The following is an 18,875-nucleotide window of genomic DNA, read 5'->3' on the forward strand; positions in this document are numbered from 1 at the left end:
GCCTCACACATTGAGGATGGGAGAAAGGACAGAGCAGGAAGAAAGGACCAAGTTGTTTAAGGCACAGGGGACTTACTTTCAAATCCTGCCAAAGACTTTTTTTTATACGACACCAGCAAATTTACTGTGCCTCAGCTTCCCTATCTGTAAAATGAGCAGAGTGCTTGCTTGGAGCTGTGGCGCGGTAAATACATGGGATGTTTGGCATGATGCTGACCACAGGGGATGGAGGGGCAACCTCTCAGCAGCTGCAGGAGAAAAGGGAGCAGAGCTCCACAGTACGACCTCTCAGGAAAGGCCTAAAGTCCCCACCCCTCATCCTGGCCCAGAGCAGATTTCTCACCTGTAGTCCGAATAGACCCCTGGGCAGTAGAACAGCGCCAAGAATGTGGCCTGGCCTCTGCAGATGGTGTTCAGGGTCAGCACGATCCCGTACACAGCAGTGAGCAGGAAGAAGGAGAGTACGAGGATGAATGCTTGGTGGTTCTGCTCCCCAACACAGTTGTTAATCCTCCAATGAGCAAAGAAAGGAAGGGGTTAAATACTTTGCATCACCCTCATTCTCTTCTGTCAGGAAATCTGGCTCCAAGGTGCATCTATATAACAGCCAGCAGGCAAAGAAAATCGTTTATGGGCCTTGGGCAGCGATCTAGGTCAGAGGTTCCCAGCCCCCCGGCTGCAGCCCTGTAACTGGGCCATAAAAGGTTGGCTGCTCATCTACGAGTCTGGAAGTGACCAGCATACTGTGGACCAGTAGCCCAATTTTTTTTACCAAGTATAAAAAAAGGTTGGCTGCTGCTTCGCAGTATGCCGGTCACTTCTGGACTGCAGCTTCCATGGTCACTTCCAGTCCACGGTCTAAAAAGGTTGGGAACCACTCATCTAGGTCCATGGTATCTAGATACAAAGGACTCCTATGGGAGTCATCCACACACTGCAGACTGCCTGACAGAGGGGGCCCTAAGAGAGGGAGGTGGCAACTTTGTCAGAGGTGCCTGTGCTTTACGCTCTCCCCTCTACTGCAGTAACACTAAGGCAGCTCCCAGGGCAGTGCAAATTGCAGGCACTTGAGCAGGTCACATCTGCTCCTGTTCAGAGCACATTGGAAAGGCAGCAAGAAGCCCATGTCCCTTCTGTCCAATCCCACTGTGAGGGTTTAGTGCAGCTCTAGGTGACAGCTGAAGGGTTTCCTGCAAAGAAGGGTGTAGAGACCAAACACTAGTCTGCTACATCAGTGGCTCCTGGTCACCTCATATGGGGCAAAGAACAGCTCTGAATATAGAAGGGAAAGTCTGAGTCCCTCGCTAGAAGCAGCCTGATCTGTCATGCAGACCAGAGACCACAAAAAGCCATCTCAGCAGCTCACAGAACCTACCAGACACAGTGATGGTCCAGTCTCCGTACACATCTGCCACACAGCCGGCAGTGCCCAGCTCGGGCTGGCTGAACCACCTGGCACTTGGGGCACCAGTCCTCCTTTGCCTCGGCGGATCCCTCAGCAGGTGTTCGGGAATAGCCCTTGGTGTCCCCGTTCACAACACGGCTGCTGGGGACACCAGGCCCAGCTGCTCCCTGGAGCCCATTGGCAATGCCCAGGACTTTCCTGCTTGGCAACTCGGTGCTGCCTTGACACGGTGATTTGTCACTGCTTGTACAGCTGGGAAGGTAGCCAGGGTCTCTCTTGGCTCGAGACAAGGCCACCAGCATGAGAACCAGCCCACAGGTGAGGAGAGCCACCTGAGCATGGTGCACGTGGCCCCGGGGCACCACTTCCCGGAGGAACACGTAGTACATGTAGCCCAGGGAGAACAAGCTCAGGCTTAAGAAGAAGAGAGTCTGCTCCTTCCGCCTGTGGGTGAGGTAGTAGTACCACAGCACCACGATAGGAAGGGATGTCAGGATGACAAAAGCCAACAGGAAGTGCAAAGCTGCAACATGGAGGAAGACGGGCAGCAAGACCAGAGGGGGGATGAGGCTGACATTGACCTTTACAGCCCCTGTAAACCAGGGGATGCGGAAGCGGTCTGAGACAGTGTCTGCGATTCGTTCCAGCATTCCCGGGGGCAGAGATCTGCACGTCAGCAACCTGTTAGAGGAAAGCACAGGCATCTGTTCACATCCCACTCCAGAGCCAAGAGAACATTTCTGTGCTGATTGCTCCTCCCGGAGCTCAGCCTCTCCTCAAAACCTGGCAGACACCATGAGGCTCCAGTGCTTTGTAAATGGTTCACATTAACTCTCATGCCACAGATCCCTCCCCACTTCCACAGCCTGAGTCTCTCTGCTGTAGATTTAATCTTTCTGGGACACAGACTGTGCCTCTGGGGAAGAAAAAAAAAAAAAAAAACCCTCTCTAAAAAGATCAATGCAAGGTTATTGCTCTATTAAAACCAGATCCCCATTTTTCCCCTAGTCTCCATCATGTCCGATTCCAACCGTGAACTTTAACAAACCCAACCTGGATCCAGAAACCAGTTCTAACGCAAGGGTGTTTTCACAGCCAATTCGTCACCTTGCAGTGCCTGTTCAGAGCAACTGGTGGGTGTCTTGGAGGAGAGGACCAGCACAGCCCTTTCCTCCCACTCCCCAGGGCCACCTCAGTAGCCCAAGGGAGCAGGCTTCTGGCCTCCAGATGCAGAGAGACTCCAGGCCAACGCCAGCAGCCTCACATTACCACCCTAAACCTCCTGAAGCAGAACTGGGGGGGCTGGGGCTAGGCTGGCTTTGCTTAGCACCCATCGCCCAGCCTCCACGCTAGTGGGGCATGGGGCTTTGCTTAGAGCGGCAGCAGCCAGCCTTCTGCAAAGGCGTACCACAAATTAGCCCTGCCCCCTCCCTCTGATCCCCCTCCCCAGCCTGATACACTTCCCTGTGCTCCCTGCCCAAACACCTGCTCTTTCTGCTCCCTGCCTGATCTCTTGCTTTCTGTTCCGTCTCATGCCCCTGCTTGACCTGCTGCTGCTTTGTTCCCTGCCCCATGCTCCCTACCTGATCTCCTGCTCTTCTTTCTGCTCCCCACCTAATCTCCTGCAGACAGCTCCATGCCCTGCAGGCTGCCTGATCTCCTGCTCTGCCTTCTGCTCCCTGCCTCACACTCCCTGCCTGACCTCTGGCTCTGCTCTCCGCCCCATACGCCCTGCTGCTGCCTTCTACTCCCCATCCCATGTTCCCTACCTGATCTTCTGCTCTGTTTTCAGTTCTCCACCTGATCTCTTGGTCTGCTTTCTACTGTGCCCTGTGCTCCCCGAGTTCCTGCTCTTCTGTCTGCTTCTTCCCTGATCTCCTCCTCTTTCTGCTGCTCCCTGACTCACGTCCCTGCCTGATCTCCTACACCGCCTTCTGCTGTGCCCCACGCAGCCTTGCCTGACCTCCTGCTCTGCTTCCTGCTCCCCACCTGATCTCCTGCTCCCTCTTGCTCCATGCCCCACACAGCCTGCCTGATCTTCTGCTCTGCCTGCTGCTGCCCTTCGTTCCCCTTGCCCCTTCCCCTACCTGTCGCAGCCCTCGTCCAGGTCTTGGCAGTCGCACAGCGCCGCCGCCAGATGCGCGCGCTCCCCGCCGCGGGCCACGTACTCGCAGCAGCACAGCGACTCCTCCGGGCCGCGGCCAGCCCGTCCCGCGCCGCCGGCCATAGCCCCGCTCTGCCCGGCCACCCCACTCAGGCCGCGCCCCGCGGAACGCACGGGAAGCGCCGATTGGCTCGGGCCCCGCCCCCGCCCCGCCCATCCGAACGCCGAGCACTGCCCGGGCCAATGCTAGCGCTGCAAAGGCGGGACTGGGCCGTCTGTGACGTCACACAAGCCGGCTTGAAGGGCGAACGCAACAGTTGGCAGCTTAGGGGAGTGTCAGGCTGCGGGGGCTATACCGCGGGGGGGGGGGCCCAGAGGGTGCCAGTTTGTTGCACAACGACGTCACATAGGTATCCCGGCCGGCACGTTCCAGGCACAGCTACGTCACAGGGGCACATTCCAGCCAGAGCTACGTCACAAGGGCCCCCCCCCACGCCTGGCCAGAATTCAAGGCCTCTGCCCCTGGCGCTTCCTCCGGACGCCACACCGAGTCCAGCAGGACATATAAAAGAAAGAGCTAACTCACATTCCCGAAGCGTAGACTTTAATGCCAAAAATAATGAGAGCTGACAACACTGGGGTCAATCCCAGGCCCCTGTGCATGGAGGCCATGCTGACCCACCTCCAGGAGGTAGCCCCTCAGGGCTTCACCCTCCCCCTACCTAAAGCCTTCTTCATGGCCACCCCCAACTGACCCTCGCCCTCCTTCCAGAGTCGGGGTCTGTCTAAAAGGTAGATGGCAGGGCAGCACCTTCAAGCCTTTCGTAAGCAACGACCTACTTTGGTGGCTGCAATGACGAAAGCTCGTGCGTCTCCCAACCAGCTCGTCTCCATGGTGTTGCTCTGCCCCAACTTCAGCCTGCCACAGCTGACCCCCTGCCTCTTCACACGAGGTGTGCTGTTTCATGGATCCAGTTAAACTGAGATAACTGCTTTTGTATGGATGCTGCCTCTTGCGTCAAAACAAGAAGTGGATCAACAGCCATGCACAAAACTCTTCCAGATACAGTTCTTGTAACGTTACCCCCACTTTTGTTAAAAAAAAAGACAACACAACAAAACCCAAAAATAAAAGATTCAGCTGAGTGTAAACTAGGCCACACAACGGCTCCATTAATGACATTCAAAAGACACCTAGGAAACTGACCTGAACAGCAGCAGCAGCTCCTCAACAAGAACATCCCAAATAACACTACCATTCTGGGAAGAACTTATAATAGGGAGAAAAAAAAATCTATTAAAACAACCTTCTATATAAAAAAGACAGAAGCAGGCGCACATTCCAAAGTCTGTAAAAAAAAAGGGGGGGGGGTACAGGGGAAGGAGAGCAGTTAAAAAGAAAAAAAAAAAAATCTTTCCTGATCAATAAAAATTGCTAGCAGATTGTTTTACTCTTCATAGTGACAACATATTGGCATGCATGTATAACGTATGGCCAAAAAAACAAGCCAGAATGTTTCAAGCAATGGTTGACAAACCGCAGCCTCGCCTCTTAGCTGCTAAACATAGCTGCTAATATCCACCCACATACGAAAGGACACACCGATATAGCAACAGCAGGAAATAATACCTTAATAAAAAAGTGTCACCAACTTGGCCTGTTCCGGTGAGTGGATACAGAGCACAGCATTGAGCTCACACTTCCACGGCCGCACATCGCCATGTCTTCTACTTCACATTAACTACAACTATAGCCCTGTCAGAAGACCTGGCAAGAATCCTAGGACAATAAGGTTGTAACGCAGCTCTGTTAGTTTAGATATAAATTATAGCCAAATTACTCTAATTTTAAAATCACTTAAGCAATCTTATCTGCACTGGAAAGAATTAAAAGTGAGAGGATGAGAGGACAGTGATAAACCTTGACTATGGGAGAAATGTATATGTTATTTAAAAGAGGGCCTAAGTTTCAACCGGATATATTGCTTTAAAAGAATTCAAATACTATACTACGCATCAGGTCAGTAAACAGGTTTGTTCCAGTCAAACCTAACATACACTAGTGAAGAAAACAGTGGCCCTGCCTATGTTATAAAACAGCCATCTTCAACATACAGGTTGCCCTCGCTTTATGCTATGCACCATTTTCCGGGAACACATGTACAACTCGAATTTACATAAAGGAAACTCACTTTACAATGCAACAAATAGGGATACGTTCCAAGACTTCGACTGACCCCCCCAGACCCATTTCTACCATTTTTACAAGACAATTTTGGTACTCGCCAACAGCAGACAGGACACATAAGCACAGGGTGGTGGTGAATGTTACCATAGTGGAGATGGCAACTACAGAGACACTTCACAGACAACAAACAAAGAGCACAGGTCCACACAGGAAACTATTTTGGTGCACGTCACTCCCACAATGCACCGCACAAAGCAGCTGACTGCGGCCTTCCACCGCACTAAATCTACCTCGCATACAACAAATTTTTGGTATAAGAAGGGTCATCGCATAACAGCAAATACAGAACCTGTATAAAGTGAGGGAAACCTGTATTTGAAATTACATGCATCTTGGTCATGCTCCTCCCCACCAAAGTCTATACTGGCATGAAAGCCCATCCTTATAAAGTTACAAAAAACTTGTTTGCAGCCCAGCCTAAGATGATTACACTTAGCTGTTTCTGTAATGTAGAGCTGGCATTATTCTAGAAACACCCACGTGATAAGAAAGAAAAGACAGACTGTAACCAAGAAAAAAAAAAGAAGGAGACCAAGGAGGAAAGAAAAGAAAGAGACCAAGAAAAAGGCACCAAAAAGAGAAAGGAAAAGACCGCCAAGTTGGTAACACTGTTTCCTTGACCAAAATGCTCCTCCAGTTTCCCCACTCAAGCCATTTGGGAAAGCTCAGACCAGGAGGTAAGAAAACATCACCTCTGATAGGAATTACAAAAGGAGAGGAGAAGAAACCTTTCTTGGGGACTGGTGTGGCACGGGAAAGGGGAAAATGGGCTAGAACAGAGATAGACCTAAAAAGTCAGGGAATTTTTCAGCTGATGCCGAGTGAAACTGAAAAGCCCTCTAAAAATGGTGTCTTGTTTTGTACAGGATGCATCAGAGGAAGCATACAAATATCCTGCAGGTGCAAACCACCCCATTATTTCTCTCTGTCAGAGTAAGATTCTTCATATCAAGCCGAAGTTTAGATTTCATTCAGATACAAACACTGTTCTGCCAAAGTTGGTTTTCATCTTGTAATTTGCACATCACAGTTACTGTACAGTACAAAAAGTTCTCACTCACACTAGGGAATTCCAAGCTGTGCACTGTTCACAAGAAAAAACAAAAGGCATATTTAGGGGAACACTGAGGAAGGTTTCTCAGAGCTAGGGGAGATCCAAATCCACCTTGTTTTATCCCGAGACCTTTATTAGAGGCACCTGCTGAGCAAAAATTGTAAAAAAAAAGTCCTGAGACAGCAGAATGTCCACCCCCAACCTCACCAACCCCACCCCTCGCATCTTCATTCTTTTGTAGGCTTTTGTGAGGTTAACTCTCAGTCTTGCTATTCTGGGTCTTGTTCAGGTTGTCAAAGCTTCTTTGGAGCAGAGAAAGGGAGCTCTTCAGCTGTGGAGATACAACCCCCGCCACCCAAAACACTTAAGTTACAAGGCTACAATAATAAAAAAACTTGAACATCAATTATTAATTTTTTTTTCAGTCAAATTAATTCCCTGCCACCCCTTCATATTAACAGTAGTCTGTAGTTAAATCACATTTTAGCTGCCCAGCAAGCACAATCCACAATATAGATCATCATTTCTATACAGCTACTAAACTCTTTGCATTTGTACCCTGCTAAACTATACTGAAGCTGCACTAGCTACCTGGAAGAAATAAGTGACACCACTCTTATTCTTGATATTGCTCCTGCACAAGGCAAATACTGTAAGCCCACCACAAGGTGGGCATTACAGTAGTGCCTCCTGCTGTATGTTGAGGCACTAGCCACTTATACAGGATAAGATATAATATGGATTTAAAATGTGTCAGGACTTCTAGAGGGGAGTTTGAAAAAAAGTGCTGATTTTTGTCAGATCAGAAAAGTAGTTAACATTCACGCTCCATACATTTAAATATTTCATTTTGCCTGCTCTTTAAAATAGCATCTTCACAGTTTGGAATTAGTTACTGTTTCACTGGCAGAGAGTTCGGAAAGCAGACACCGGAGATTCAGAAAGGGGAGAGGGAAGGAAAGAGTAAGAAATTTCTATCCTCTTTCAATAAAGGTTATTTTCCAGCTGTACTAGAAGTAGGTAATATCAGGGCAGCAGCAGTTTACAGGCAGGTAGTAAGACACAGGCCCAAAATTATTTTATCTTCATTCTCCCCGGGGAGTGTGGGGGAAAAGTGAGGTACTAAAGAGGAGAATAGGAGTTACATGCTCCTCCATGGTGCCCTCAATCACAAACGTAACTTCTGTACAAGTCCTAGAAAATGGTGATAGAACTCAAGTCAGAGGGTTTACAGATTACAAGATCAGAATCAATTGATTCAGTCCTTTCCTCAGTGAACAACTGCTTCTCGACCCAGCAACAAATCTGCAGCCTCCATCTCATAGGAGCAGGGAGGGGAAAAAAAACCAAACCCAACACTTGTTGTGTAAGATAGTATAAGATGGTATAGGGAAAATCTGAGGGGGGTAGGGGGAGGAAGAGTGCCAAGCCACTGAGGGAGAAATTACTGTCTAGTACTGTCCCTTGAGTCCTCTTGCAGACAAGAGGATGAAGCCATACAAAAAGGAAACCTAATCTTAACTTGTCCAGGGTTTATAAATATACCCATGCCACCTTAAATGAATTAACAAAAATTCTTGACAGACCAAATGGGCATGGACACTTGATCTTTCTTTGTCCATCATAATCCACCAGGAAGACTGGCACCATTTTTGTAAATTAAACAGAAGGTAGTAAAGTCATCTTAGGACTCCAGATCACACAGGAGGCTGCCTCACTATTACTTTCCTCAAAGCAAGGGAGGAAAGCTAGAAATCAGGGTATCACTGGAAAGCACTGCCAGTATCAAGAAAGAGTTTAAGTATGGGCCTAAACCATTGTCAGTGTGATGCTCTAATCTCTACTCCATCCCATCAGCAAAAAACAAAAGTTTTCCCACTAGAATTTACTGCTCAGAGTCCTCCTACACCTCCTAGAAATTCAATGAGCAAAGCTAGCAAGGTTTTAGCCTGAGAGGAAGTCAGGTTTGTCATTACTCCAGCACAAACTGCTATCAGGAAGGCAGCCGATCCAGTCTGAATTCATTTATCTTGAAGTATGCAGGTAACTCCTTAGAGCAAGAAACTTTTCACTCTCTATTCAAGTCTCTTACCATCTTCTTAAAGTCATTTAAATCCAGCAGCTTCTGGTTCCTTCTGCCAGGACTTGATTTCTAGGTCCAACTAAAGCAAATTTAAGCTTCCCTCCTTAAACTCCCTTTAAAGCCATTTGCAAGCAGATCCATATCAAGCTCTTAACATTCTCTGTGCTCGCAGACTGGATTTCTGCCTGGATTTCCCTTGTGCCAAGCAAGTAGAACTATAAAAATTATTGGATGTTTTTGCAAAAGTAAATTTAGACACCCACATTTGTCATTACCAAGCTGTGGAACAGTCATCCCAAAGGAAGTGACCAACCCTGATGGCTTGCTTCATTTCAAGGGAGTACAGGGAACACTCCTGCCCTGGCATTAGAATGGAATATCTTCTTTAATAGGTGTGTTCCATTTCTAATTCTTAGGAGTAAAGTGACTGTAAGACTCCAAGGACTTATTATTCTACTGCCACATCTCTGGAAATATGTAGTGCTGAGGGAAGGAAACACTGTGCATAGGAAGAGAAAGCAGCATCTTCCAAAGGAAAAGCAAGGTGCAAAGATGCAACTGCATTTTCTTTGCCCATACTGCTGCAATGATACTCTTCCTGAAGTTGTGCTACTGCAGCCTGCTTTCTTTACTTCATGGAGCAGGATACTCTTTCAAATGGATGTTAAACCCTTTTCAAATGACCCATTTGTTTCTCACAGATCTCAAAAGGCAATAAAATTGCATTGATGGGGGGAGAGAGTCCATGAGAGAATATGGAGCTCTACCTGCTCAAGCATTGCAATAGAGTCCCGCAATACCCCCTTCACATGCTGAACTTGTTCCTTGTCGTACTGAGGGATTTCTTCTCTGGATATCACATTAGGGGCCAAGCTGAAAAGAGAACAAGATCTTCAGTTTCAGGGAACATTAGCTCATCCATATCCAATGATCACTGTTCTGTGCCAGTTCTTGTTGGCAACCGGTAGTGTGAACTGTATGAAACTATCTATACTTATGTGAAACTATAGGGCAGATTCTATTTCACCTCTTAGGCACATAAGTGGACTTAGGCACCTACATGAGATTTCATTTCACTCTGCTAGAGTTGCTGAAAACTAGTTGATTGAAAAAGTGGGTTCTACTTCCTCCTCACTGCTTTGTTGTGACTCAAGTCTTAAAGCTAAGATGAAGATATGTAACAAAAGTAGATGCATTAATGGATTTTCAGAACTCAAGTAGAGCGAAACAGAAAAGCACATATGCATGTAAGTTCACTTGGATGCCTAATAAGTAGAATAGGATCTGGCCCCATGTGACCACTTTCTTAAAAGCTTAGCTTTTAATATCTGTTGCCTAAAACATACTAAGGACTACCATGCCCACCAATACATTTTCCCTCAGACTTTAAAACTGGAGTAACATCTGTCATCAGAAGGAAAGTGAAAATGATCTATTTCTGCCAGTCTTAGGTTGCAAAGGTCCTTCTTGGCCTGAACCCCTTAGCCATTCTCTCCCCTTCTCCTCAAAATCAAAGTAGATTTGGAAACTGCCATTAATATAATCCAATTCAGCTGAAGCAAGACAGATGTCAAAGTCTGCATTTACACAAATGAAAGAGGAGTAACCAACAGCATCATAAGATCATTAGCATATCAGCCCTGTCCAGCTCTAAAAATCCTGTTTTATAAGGGCACACCAGTTCCCAGAGCATTTGCTCAGTCAAATTCAGAAGCCTGATTACTAAGAATATCAAGTGGATTTGCAAACAGCAGCCTGCATTTCAATTAGATTGCATGTTCAGGATTTGAAACTGTAACGTACAATGGAAGTGATAAGCATTTAATGACTTCATGCTTCCAGATTGGAAGCTTTTAAAAAAAGAAAAGAAAAAATGGATCTTGACCTTTCATGGAATCATCAGGTTGGAAGGGACCTCTCAAGGTCCACCTAGTTCAATCCCCTGCCCAAGTGGACGACACACTATTCCTCCACTATCCCCAACAAATCCTCATCTTAAAAGCCTCCAATAAAAGGAGATTCCAGGATTTCCATGGACAGCTTATTCTGTTATTTTAGCATTCTGACAGTAAGGAAGTTTTTTTCTGAGATTCAATCTGAATCTTCTTTTTAAAAGTTTATATCCATGACTTCATTTCCTGCCTTCTGCAGCAAGGAAGAACAATTGTTCTGGCTCTTCTTTATGGCAGCTTTTCAAGTATTTGAAAATTGCTATCATGCCCCATTCCTCCCCCGATCCACCCACCTTTTACTCTTCTCTTCTTCAAAACTATAAACACATTTAGTTCTCTCAACCCTTTTCTCTCCGTCTCCATTTTCTTCTCCCCCAACTCCTATTTTGGGGGCTTATTAAACAATGACCCTGTCGGGACCAATAGAAATTGGAGACTGCAATTCTGTGAAAGTCTCCAGGAAGGGAGAAGAGATGTAGGGCAGAGTACAATATGCAGATTGGAGCTAGCTAATTCCAAAACAGGTGAGGGAGAAATAAATCCAGTGAGGCAATATACAGTCATTTGCTGGACACCACCATGGACTGCAGAAATAAATACAAGTCAAAACCTTTGTCTATTTGCCCCCTGCATCACAGGTCAATTTTTATCTGGTTCTGACATTAAGGCTAGAAAGTGGGAAAATTCAGACAGAAATTCACTTGCTTTAAAGAGTTCTCTTCCTGAAGCTGGACATGGTAGAGTGACTGAGCTGCATGCTCAATCTTTGACAGTTTGAGGAACAGTGTCACATTCAGCAAAACTAGGAGCAGCAAGCTGGGTAAAGAAATAAAAAGAAAAATCAGTTAAGCATTTGCTGTACCATTTTGTTTCTGTAACAGATGGCATATAACTGCTAAAATGAAGAGAGAATGCCACCTGAACAAGTCCTCAGGGAAATGCATGAGAAAGTCATGTATAAACATAAAGTCACTCAAGAAATTCATAGTAAGATTAAGCTGTAGGACAGTCTCCACTGATGGCAGTGGCTAAGGTGTCCTGTCACTGGAGATTTTTAAACCTTGTGGCTAAATGGCAGAAACTATGCCACAGAAGCAGGAGGATGGACTACTCTAATGATTCAGCTTCTCATTCTGCACATAACACAACATGCAAATCCTCCCATGGATTTCCCATCCCTACCCCCTCAACCTACACTTCAGCAACCCAAGAGCTGTGGCTCAGGTATTTAAACTGTGTGTTCCAGTACTGTGCAGAAACCCTACAAAGTATTAGGATTCCACTGCATGACACGTGAAAGACAGTCCCTTGCAATCAAAGATGACAAAAAGCTTTACTCTGCAGTGGATGGACCATGTGCCAACAGTTTGGCAACTCCTGGACTTTATGAATAGTCTATCCCATCTCCACTTCCCACCTTTCTGTACAGCCATAACCAAGATCAAGTTCTCAGGTATCATCAATTCAATTATGGTTTAGCATCAGGGAGTACTTACAAGACGCTCATTGCCACAATGATGGCTGTGGTCCTACTTGTGGCAGCCCTTTTCCTTCCTACAGGGCATGGAAGAGAGACCAGGTTAGAAAATGCTCAATGTTAATCTGCCTAAATCTGATTTAAGAATATAAATCAACAACACAAACTAAATTAGATGGCAGTCCCTGATGGATGCACAGATTAGCTTTGTATACGTGTTGACATCTGAAGCATACAACATGCTACACGTGCCCACTTGGACACAAAGCAAAAGCTATTTTTGTACCTGTCCTAAGGGAGAAATCAGCTGAAGGAGACAGGTTCACATAGCAATCTCTTCTGCTACTTGCTAAGCAGCACTGTGACATACTGCTCCTACCTTGGAGAAAGCAGTACCCAGTAGAAACTTGCCTCACTTTGACCTACCCAGTCATCACTCCAGTTTTTTCCTCTGTCTATCCCCAAGTCAACTTGGTTTTAGTAACCATCCTCCTGAAGAAATCACTTTCATTCAAGTGAGTGTAAAACCAGCTCCCTGTCTATAGGCATGGGGACCTAGACATGGGTAGGGGTAGGACACAGTGTGCACATCATCTTGAATTCAATGAGTGTCATGCACATCATCTCAGATGTAATGAGTATCATTCACCACTGCAGGTGGGTCAACCTAGAATCATGTAAGTTAGCCAATCTCTAAAATAGTTTCTAACATTCAGATTTCCTAACCTGACAAAGGAACATATATATTCAGGCTGCCCTGTATACCAAGGCAGAGGCGCTCACCTGGACAGCTGGAGCACTGGTGGACACACTGGAAATGTAGAAGTTGGCCTACACTGACAAAATATTTACATATGGTGCTAGCCCAAAGTCTCCTGGGTCTCCAGTGGCTTTTGCCTGGCATGAAGCATGCACTCTTGGTTCAGTGCTTATGATTTAAAAAGTTGCTTCATACAATTCAGAGCAATTCTGGCATGCTTCAGAGCACAGATGTTCCTCATCTCTGCGGAGGTAGCTACTGAACACCATGTGCACTTTCAAGTCAGTCTGTTCTGCCTACTGGTTTGTAAGGAGCAAGATACTGCAAGAAAAGCATCAGTGCCCCAGAAATCACTGAAGCAGACAAGAGATTGGGAAAAAAAAAAAGGAGCAAGATTAATGAAAACCAGATATAGGTGATGAGACCAGGAGGCACCTGTACTAAAGTAATTGTTCTCAGGTACATGTCTGCAGATTCAAAACCATCAAATTATTCTTCCTCCCCCTCCACCAACAGCATGCTTAAAATAGGGTTCTCCCACTTTTCTCCCTTCCAAGTTGAATCTCTTCTCACCCTGGCCCATGCAGGCTTTGTACCACGTTTAGCATTCTCCTGGAGCAGAATGCACTATAGCTTAGACCTGAATTCTCCCTGTACTGATCACAGCAAAGGGATCAGAAAAGCTTGTACACATAGGATTTGGAGGATTAGTAATAGAAAATAAATACCGCTAGCTTTTTAGTAAACTCAATCAGCATTGCATTTAACTTCCATTACTGATTAAGCATCCTCTCTAGTATGCACAGTTTGGACAAGGAGCTGCCATGGCACATTCCCTCCCCCTCCTCAGCCCTCCTGTCGCACCTAGTTATACCCACCTATTGCATTGCCCTGGGACTCCAGTACATCTCCTGAGGAATGCTGGGATGAACGCCTGGGAAGCAACTCTCCCATAGTCCGGTGTAAAGTCCGTCGTCGTCGTCTGATGGCAACAAGTTTGCCAGGATCTTCTAGAGATTGATTTATTGCATACTCCTCCATTAGCAGATCTGATTCTACAGTTTAAAATAAATAAATAAAAGGTTTTTTTCCCCCTTCGCTTCTTAAAATGGAAACACTCACACTGTCTGTTTGAGATGGAGGATACAACAGACGATGGGGCATGATGGTGTTATTTTCTGGAAATGCATGTAAATTTACATGGAAATGCATGTAAATTTACATAAGATCACTTAAGCTTCTACATGATCACAGGTTGGGGGGGAAGAAATACACATTTCTCCAGCAAGACAAACATGCTAAGGAGTACCAAGTATGGCCATCTCCTCTCATAACCAGAGCACCAATTAAAATTCTTTAAAAATTCAATACCCAGTTAATGAATGTTTCTGTTCTGCACACCTTCCTAGGTGTATATACCCCCATAACACAACACTATTGCTCAGAATGTTTTTCTGGGAGCCCTTGCAATCCAATTTTATTATACCCCCAAGTCAGGAGAAAAACTTTTCACTTGTAGGAGACACAAAATCCTGTACTCACACCCTCTTAGAAGTAAATGTACAGTTACATGACTGATTCACATAGTTGCTGCTATCACCCTTTCTTACCAAAAAAAGACAAACCCTCACCAAGTTGTTTGAAATTCTCCTGTATCCCTCCCCAAGTGTTCTTCTCAATTACAGACTTGATGAGGCCCCATGGCTGTTTCTTGTATTTCACATCTGCAGATACCCTGCAATATAACAAAACAGAATGGTAAGGCAACCTAAAATGCATCACTTACAAAAACACCAGTAGCAAGGTTCTTGTTGCTTACCAGGAACACACTTTTAACCTGTAACCACAATCCAAAACAACGAGTATAAGGAGTCAAGGCACTGCCATCCACACCACTCACACTGGAATGTTACGAAAGAAACATGGTTCCAGAAGAGCCATGAATGGAAATTCTGATCCCTGTACCATTTTTCATGGGAAATTGCCTCATTTTGAACTTAATTTTCATTTCTGCTTCAAAGTGAAAGCAAAGAATTGTCATATTTTCTGCAAAACTTTTGAAGCTTTTCTTAATGTACAATTAATTATAAAATAAGTCAGAATTCTGTTCTGAATAGGTCATAACAGAGTGTTTCAACCTCAAAGGATATCTTTTTATTGATAACATTCCCGGTTTTGGCATGAAAAGCATCAGTTTGACAAAAAAAGCATTTTCCAATGCAAAAACAACCTTTCTACTACCTCAACAAATAATCCTGCATTATAACACCTGCTATCTGTCTTTCACATACACCCTGCCCAAGTTGCTTTCAAACCAAATATCCTTTTCCCTTTAAGAGGTCATGATCAAAAGGATCCTCCTTCTGGGTCGGTCAATGCTGTTTCTCAAATCAGCAAGCAGACTTACTCAAAGCATTCCATTTCCCAAGCCTTCACCCTTTAAGACCTGCTAGGGCCACAAATCACAGACTGAAATCCAACCAAGCTTTTCTGCATAGCAGTGCTCAGTTTAACTGATACTAGACTTAATCTTATGGCATCTAGCTCAACTCTGAGAAGTGAATACAGATGGCATCTTCAAGCTTCATGTTCCTTTATTTCAATATTTTTTTCATACCACATGTGCGCACACATACACTTTTTTCTCCAAAAAAAAGGCAGAGACCTCCCAGACTCCAAAAATCAGCCTAGAATCTGTGTCACACAAGCTCATTTCTCTCTTGGGCACCATCTTCAGGAATATACGTCATTGGGGAATACATTCCACTGTTAGTCCCATCTATGAAACTCCACCAGCAATACCCATGATAAAAACATTCTGCAGACAGATTTCTATGCAACCCTCTGCTTCTGAGCACCTGCACAGGTCTACTGACCGAACCTTGGTGAACAGTTTATTTAAAATGCTCAAGGAGGATTAAAACCCAGACTCACCCTTACATGTAGGTTGGACCTGCAAGACAGAAGGGGAAAGCTGGTGTGTTTGTTACTAAAATAACCAGATCTAATTTGCAGATGATACCAAGCTGTGGAAAGCAGTAGATAAGCTGGAGAGTAGGGCTAGGATTCAGCGGTACCTAGACAAACTGGAGGACTGAACTAGAAGAAATGTCATGAGGTTCAATAAGAACAAGTCCTGCACTTAGGATGGAACAAATCCCATGCATCACTACAGGTTGGGGACCAAATGGCTTTGCAGGACCTGGGGGTTACAGTGGACAATAAGCTGAATATAAGCCAGCAGTGTGCCCTTGTTGCCAAGAAAGCTAATGGCATCCTGGGCTGCATTAGTAAAGCACTGCCAGCAGATTGAGGGAAGTGATTATTCCTTTCTATTCTGCACTGATGAGGCCGCAACTGAAGTACTGAGGCCAGTTTTGGGCTCCCCACTACAGAAAGGACATGGATACATTGGAGAGAGTCCACCAGAGGGCAACAAAAATGGTAAGGGGGCTGGAGCACATGACTGATGAGAAGCTGAGGGAACTGGGCTGATTTAGTCTAGAAAAGAGAAGACTTGGGGAATTTAATAGCAGCCTTCAACTACCTGAAGTGGGGTTACAAAGTGGATGGAGCTAAACTATTCTCACTGATGGCAGATAATAGAACAAGGAGCAATGGTCTCAAGTTGCAGCAAAGGAGGTTTAGGTTAGATATTAGGAAAAGCACTTTCACCAGGAGGGTGGTAAACTACTGAAACAGAGGTGGTGGACCTTGGAGGTTTTTGAGACCTGGCTCAACAATGCCTTGGCTGGGATGATCTCATTGAGGACGGCCTTGCTTTGAGCAGGCGGTTGGACTAGTTGACCTCCTGAGGTCCCTTCTAACCCTCATTTCCTCTGATTCTCCTAGTTCACAGTAAGCAAATATGATAAAAAAAAGAACCATTACTATATAAAACTTTTCACCCAAGTGGAATTACAGTTCAAAAGAAGACTTTTGTGCAAAGGAATTAAATTTTGCCATGCTGCATGGCAAGTCTTCCAGTAAAAATTTTAGTTCCTACAGTATAGTCTTTCCTTCCATATATTTATTGCTCTGGCTCACCGTAATCTGCATTTCTGATTGGCTGTGCGGGTGATACAGTATCTTTTCACAGTGTAGAAGTAATCATGATAAGGAACATCGTGCGTCAACACCTCAGCATCTACCAGGTAAGACTGTCCTTTATGGCTCTGTTTATGCAGGATCTACCCATCAAACGAGAAAAAGACATTTTAAATACACATGCTTATTTCTTCCTCCTGTGGGCTTTGGATTCTTCATTCCAGTAGACCAGCCAGTCTAAAAATTCCTGGAAGTGGGGAGAGACTCTGGACAAGTTGGAGAAAACAAAATAAGTCAGTGTCAGAGTCTGAAGAACCCAAAGTGTTTGCAAAAACTGACCATCACCCTCCCATACCAAACATCCATTTTTTCCACATTGCTAGACTGAAGGATGAGCACTGCTTATTTGGATCCCTGAACACAGGGTTGGGTGCCACTCTTTCCTAGATTCTATCCCTGACTGCCTCTAACTCACTGTTAAAGTAATTCATCAAGTCACTTCCCTGTAGCCATAGCTTCTTCACCCATAAATAATATTACTGCCTATTCCCATAGGACAGAGGTAGAATGGAGGGGGCATAATCTTCTGTGAAGATGGAAGGCATTACTAAAGAGCTGATTATTTAAGATGAGAAAGGATGACATTTCTGCTTCATAAATACCAAATGTAACTCATGAGTAACATTCAAACTCCTAAATTCTGCAGTCCAGTTAGCAGATTCTGAGGTGAAGCTTCCCCTTAGTTTGTGAAGACAAGAGTGTCATAGAGACATACTCGCACACACACTACCTGCTTTTCTGTTGCTGTTGTGAACTTGCCACAGAGTGGATTATTAATCGTAACAGTGTAGGTCATAGTCCTCAATTGATTTCCACTGCCATCTCTGTTCCAAGGAGTGGATACTGCATCTAAGTCACAAAATGCACAATGACTAGTGTGCTTGCTGAGAGCTGTTTCAGCCCTCAAACTGGGGAACATCAATGTTAGCATAAAGAACACTGTATAGGTCCACCCACCATCAAGTTTCCATCTTTACTACTTGCCATGTAGGAATGCAGGATCAGATATTACTCAATGAGGGATTCATGAGGAAGCCCAACTCTCTCTCACATTGCACCTTGTGTCATTTTTTCAGTGACTGCAAAGTGCTGTCATTCTGATCAGAGAGGTGAGCAAAGGCATGAGGGCAAGGGAGCAGCGGCTTTCAAGGGTCAGAGTTCAGAAGCATGTCTGTGAGACCATGCAGGGGGGCAGGAGGGAATACCTTTACAAAGAAGCAGGATATAAGACTATCCCCAATACTGCCTTGAGATGTGCTATGGGTGTTTTCCCATAGAAAGACTTGCATGAAACCATTTCAGATCTCAGGCAGTTTATAAAAAGAAAAGGGAAACTGTAGTCTATTGAACCTAGGAGCAAAGGGATCATAGCCAGTGCCTCCATGTCTGCTGGAAAAGCAGAGCAGAGCAGACCAGTGGAAAATAGCCAGTAAAGAAACTGAAACACTGTCCCCATCTGCCTAAAATGACTACAAAGTTAATTTGGCATTATTGGAAGTTCTTGCTGCTTTGACTAAGTTTGTCACTGAACAAGTATTAATTTCTCTAGGATTTTAATTTTCTGTTCCAGTGATCTCAGGGTGCATCTACACAAGATGCTTAATGCGCAGTCATTTGTAACACTGTGCAGTAGCACATCACAGCATAAATTGTGCTAATATGGTACTGCACATTTGAGTACTTGA

The 18,875-nt window shown here is 45.1% G+C and overlaps 2 protein-coding genes across 11 annotated transcripts in view; both read right to left on the minus strand.

Annotated features, from left to right (window-relative positions):
* ZDHHC23 (zinc finger DHHC-type containing 23) overlaps positions 1 to 3,644 on the minus strand; it is a 48,181-nt gene extending 44,537 nt beyond the window's left edge. For all 3 annotated transcript variants that reach the window (XM_019548781.1, XM_019548780.1, XM_019548779.1), the window contains exons 1-3: positions 3,493 to 3,644; positions 1,376 to 2,086; positions 344 to 511 (exon numbers count right to left, since the gene is read on the minus strand). In XM_019548781.1, the coding sequence (XP_019404326.1) occupies positions 344 to 511; positions 1,376 to 2,086; positions 3,493 to 3,632 (1,019 nt within the window). In that variant the 5' untranslated portion in view covers positions 3,633 to 3,644. The remainder of the gene's footprint in view (positions 1 to 343; positions 512 to 1,375; positions 2,087 to 3,492) is intronic.
* Positions 3,645 to 6,751: 3,107 nt separating this feature from the next.
* The window catches only part of GRAMD1C (GRAM domain containing 1C), a 113,757-nt gene continuing 101,633 nt past the window's right edge, over positions 6,752 to 18,875 (minus strand). For all 8 annotated transcript variants that reach the window (XM_019548786.1, XM_019548789.1, XM_019548793.1 and 5 more), the window contains 8 exons: positions 17,921 to 18,039; positions 17,131 to 17,273; positions 14,715 to 14,818; positions 13,962 to 14,138; positions 12,343 to 12,400; positions 11,552 to 11,662; positions 9,662 to 9,767; positions 6,752 to 7,142 (listed from right to left, as the gene is read on the minus strand). In XM_019548786.1, the coding sequence (XP_019404331.1) occupies positions 7,065 to 7,142; positions 9,662 to 9,767; positions 11,552 to 11,662; positions 12,343 to 12,400; positions 13,962 to 14,138; positions 14,715 to 14,818; positions 17,131 to 17,273; positions 17,921 to 18,039 (896 nt within the window). In that variant the 3' untranslated portion in view covers positions 6,752 to 7,064. The remainder of the gene's footprint in view (positions 7,143 to 9,661; positions 9,768 to 11,551; positions 11,663 to 12,342; positions 12,401 to 13,961; positions 14,139 to 14,714; positions 14,819 to 17,130; positions 17,274 to 17,920; positions 18,040 to 18,875) is intronic.

The sequence above is a fragment of the Crocodylus porosus genome, unplaced genomic scaffold, assembly GCF_001723895.1.
Source record: "Crocodylus porosus isolate Cpor-Errol unplaced genomic scaffold, CroPor_comp1, whole genome shotgun sequence".
Taxonomy (NCBI): domain Eukaryota; kingdom Metazoa; phylum Chordata; order Crocodylia; family Crocodylidae; genus Crocodylus; species Crocodylus porosus.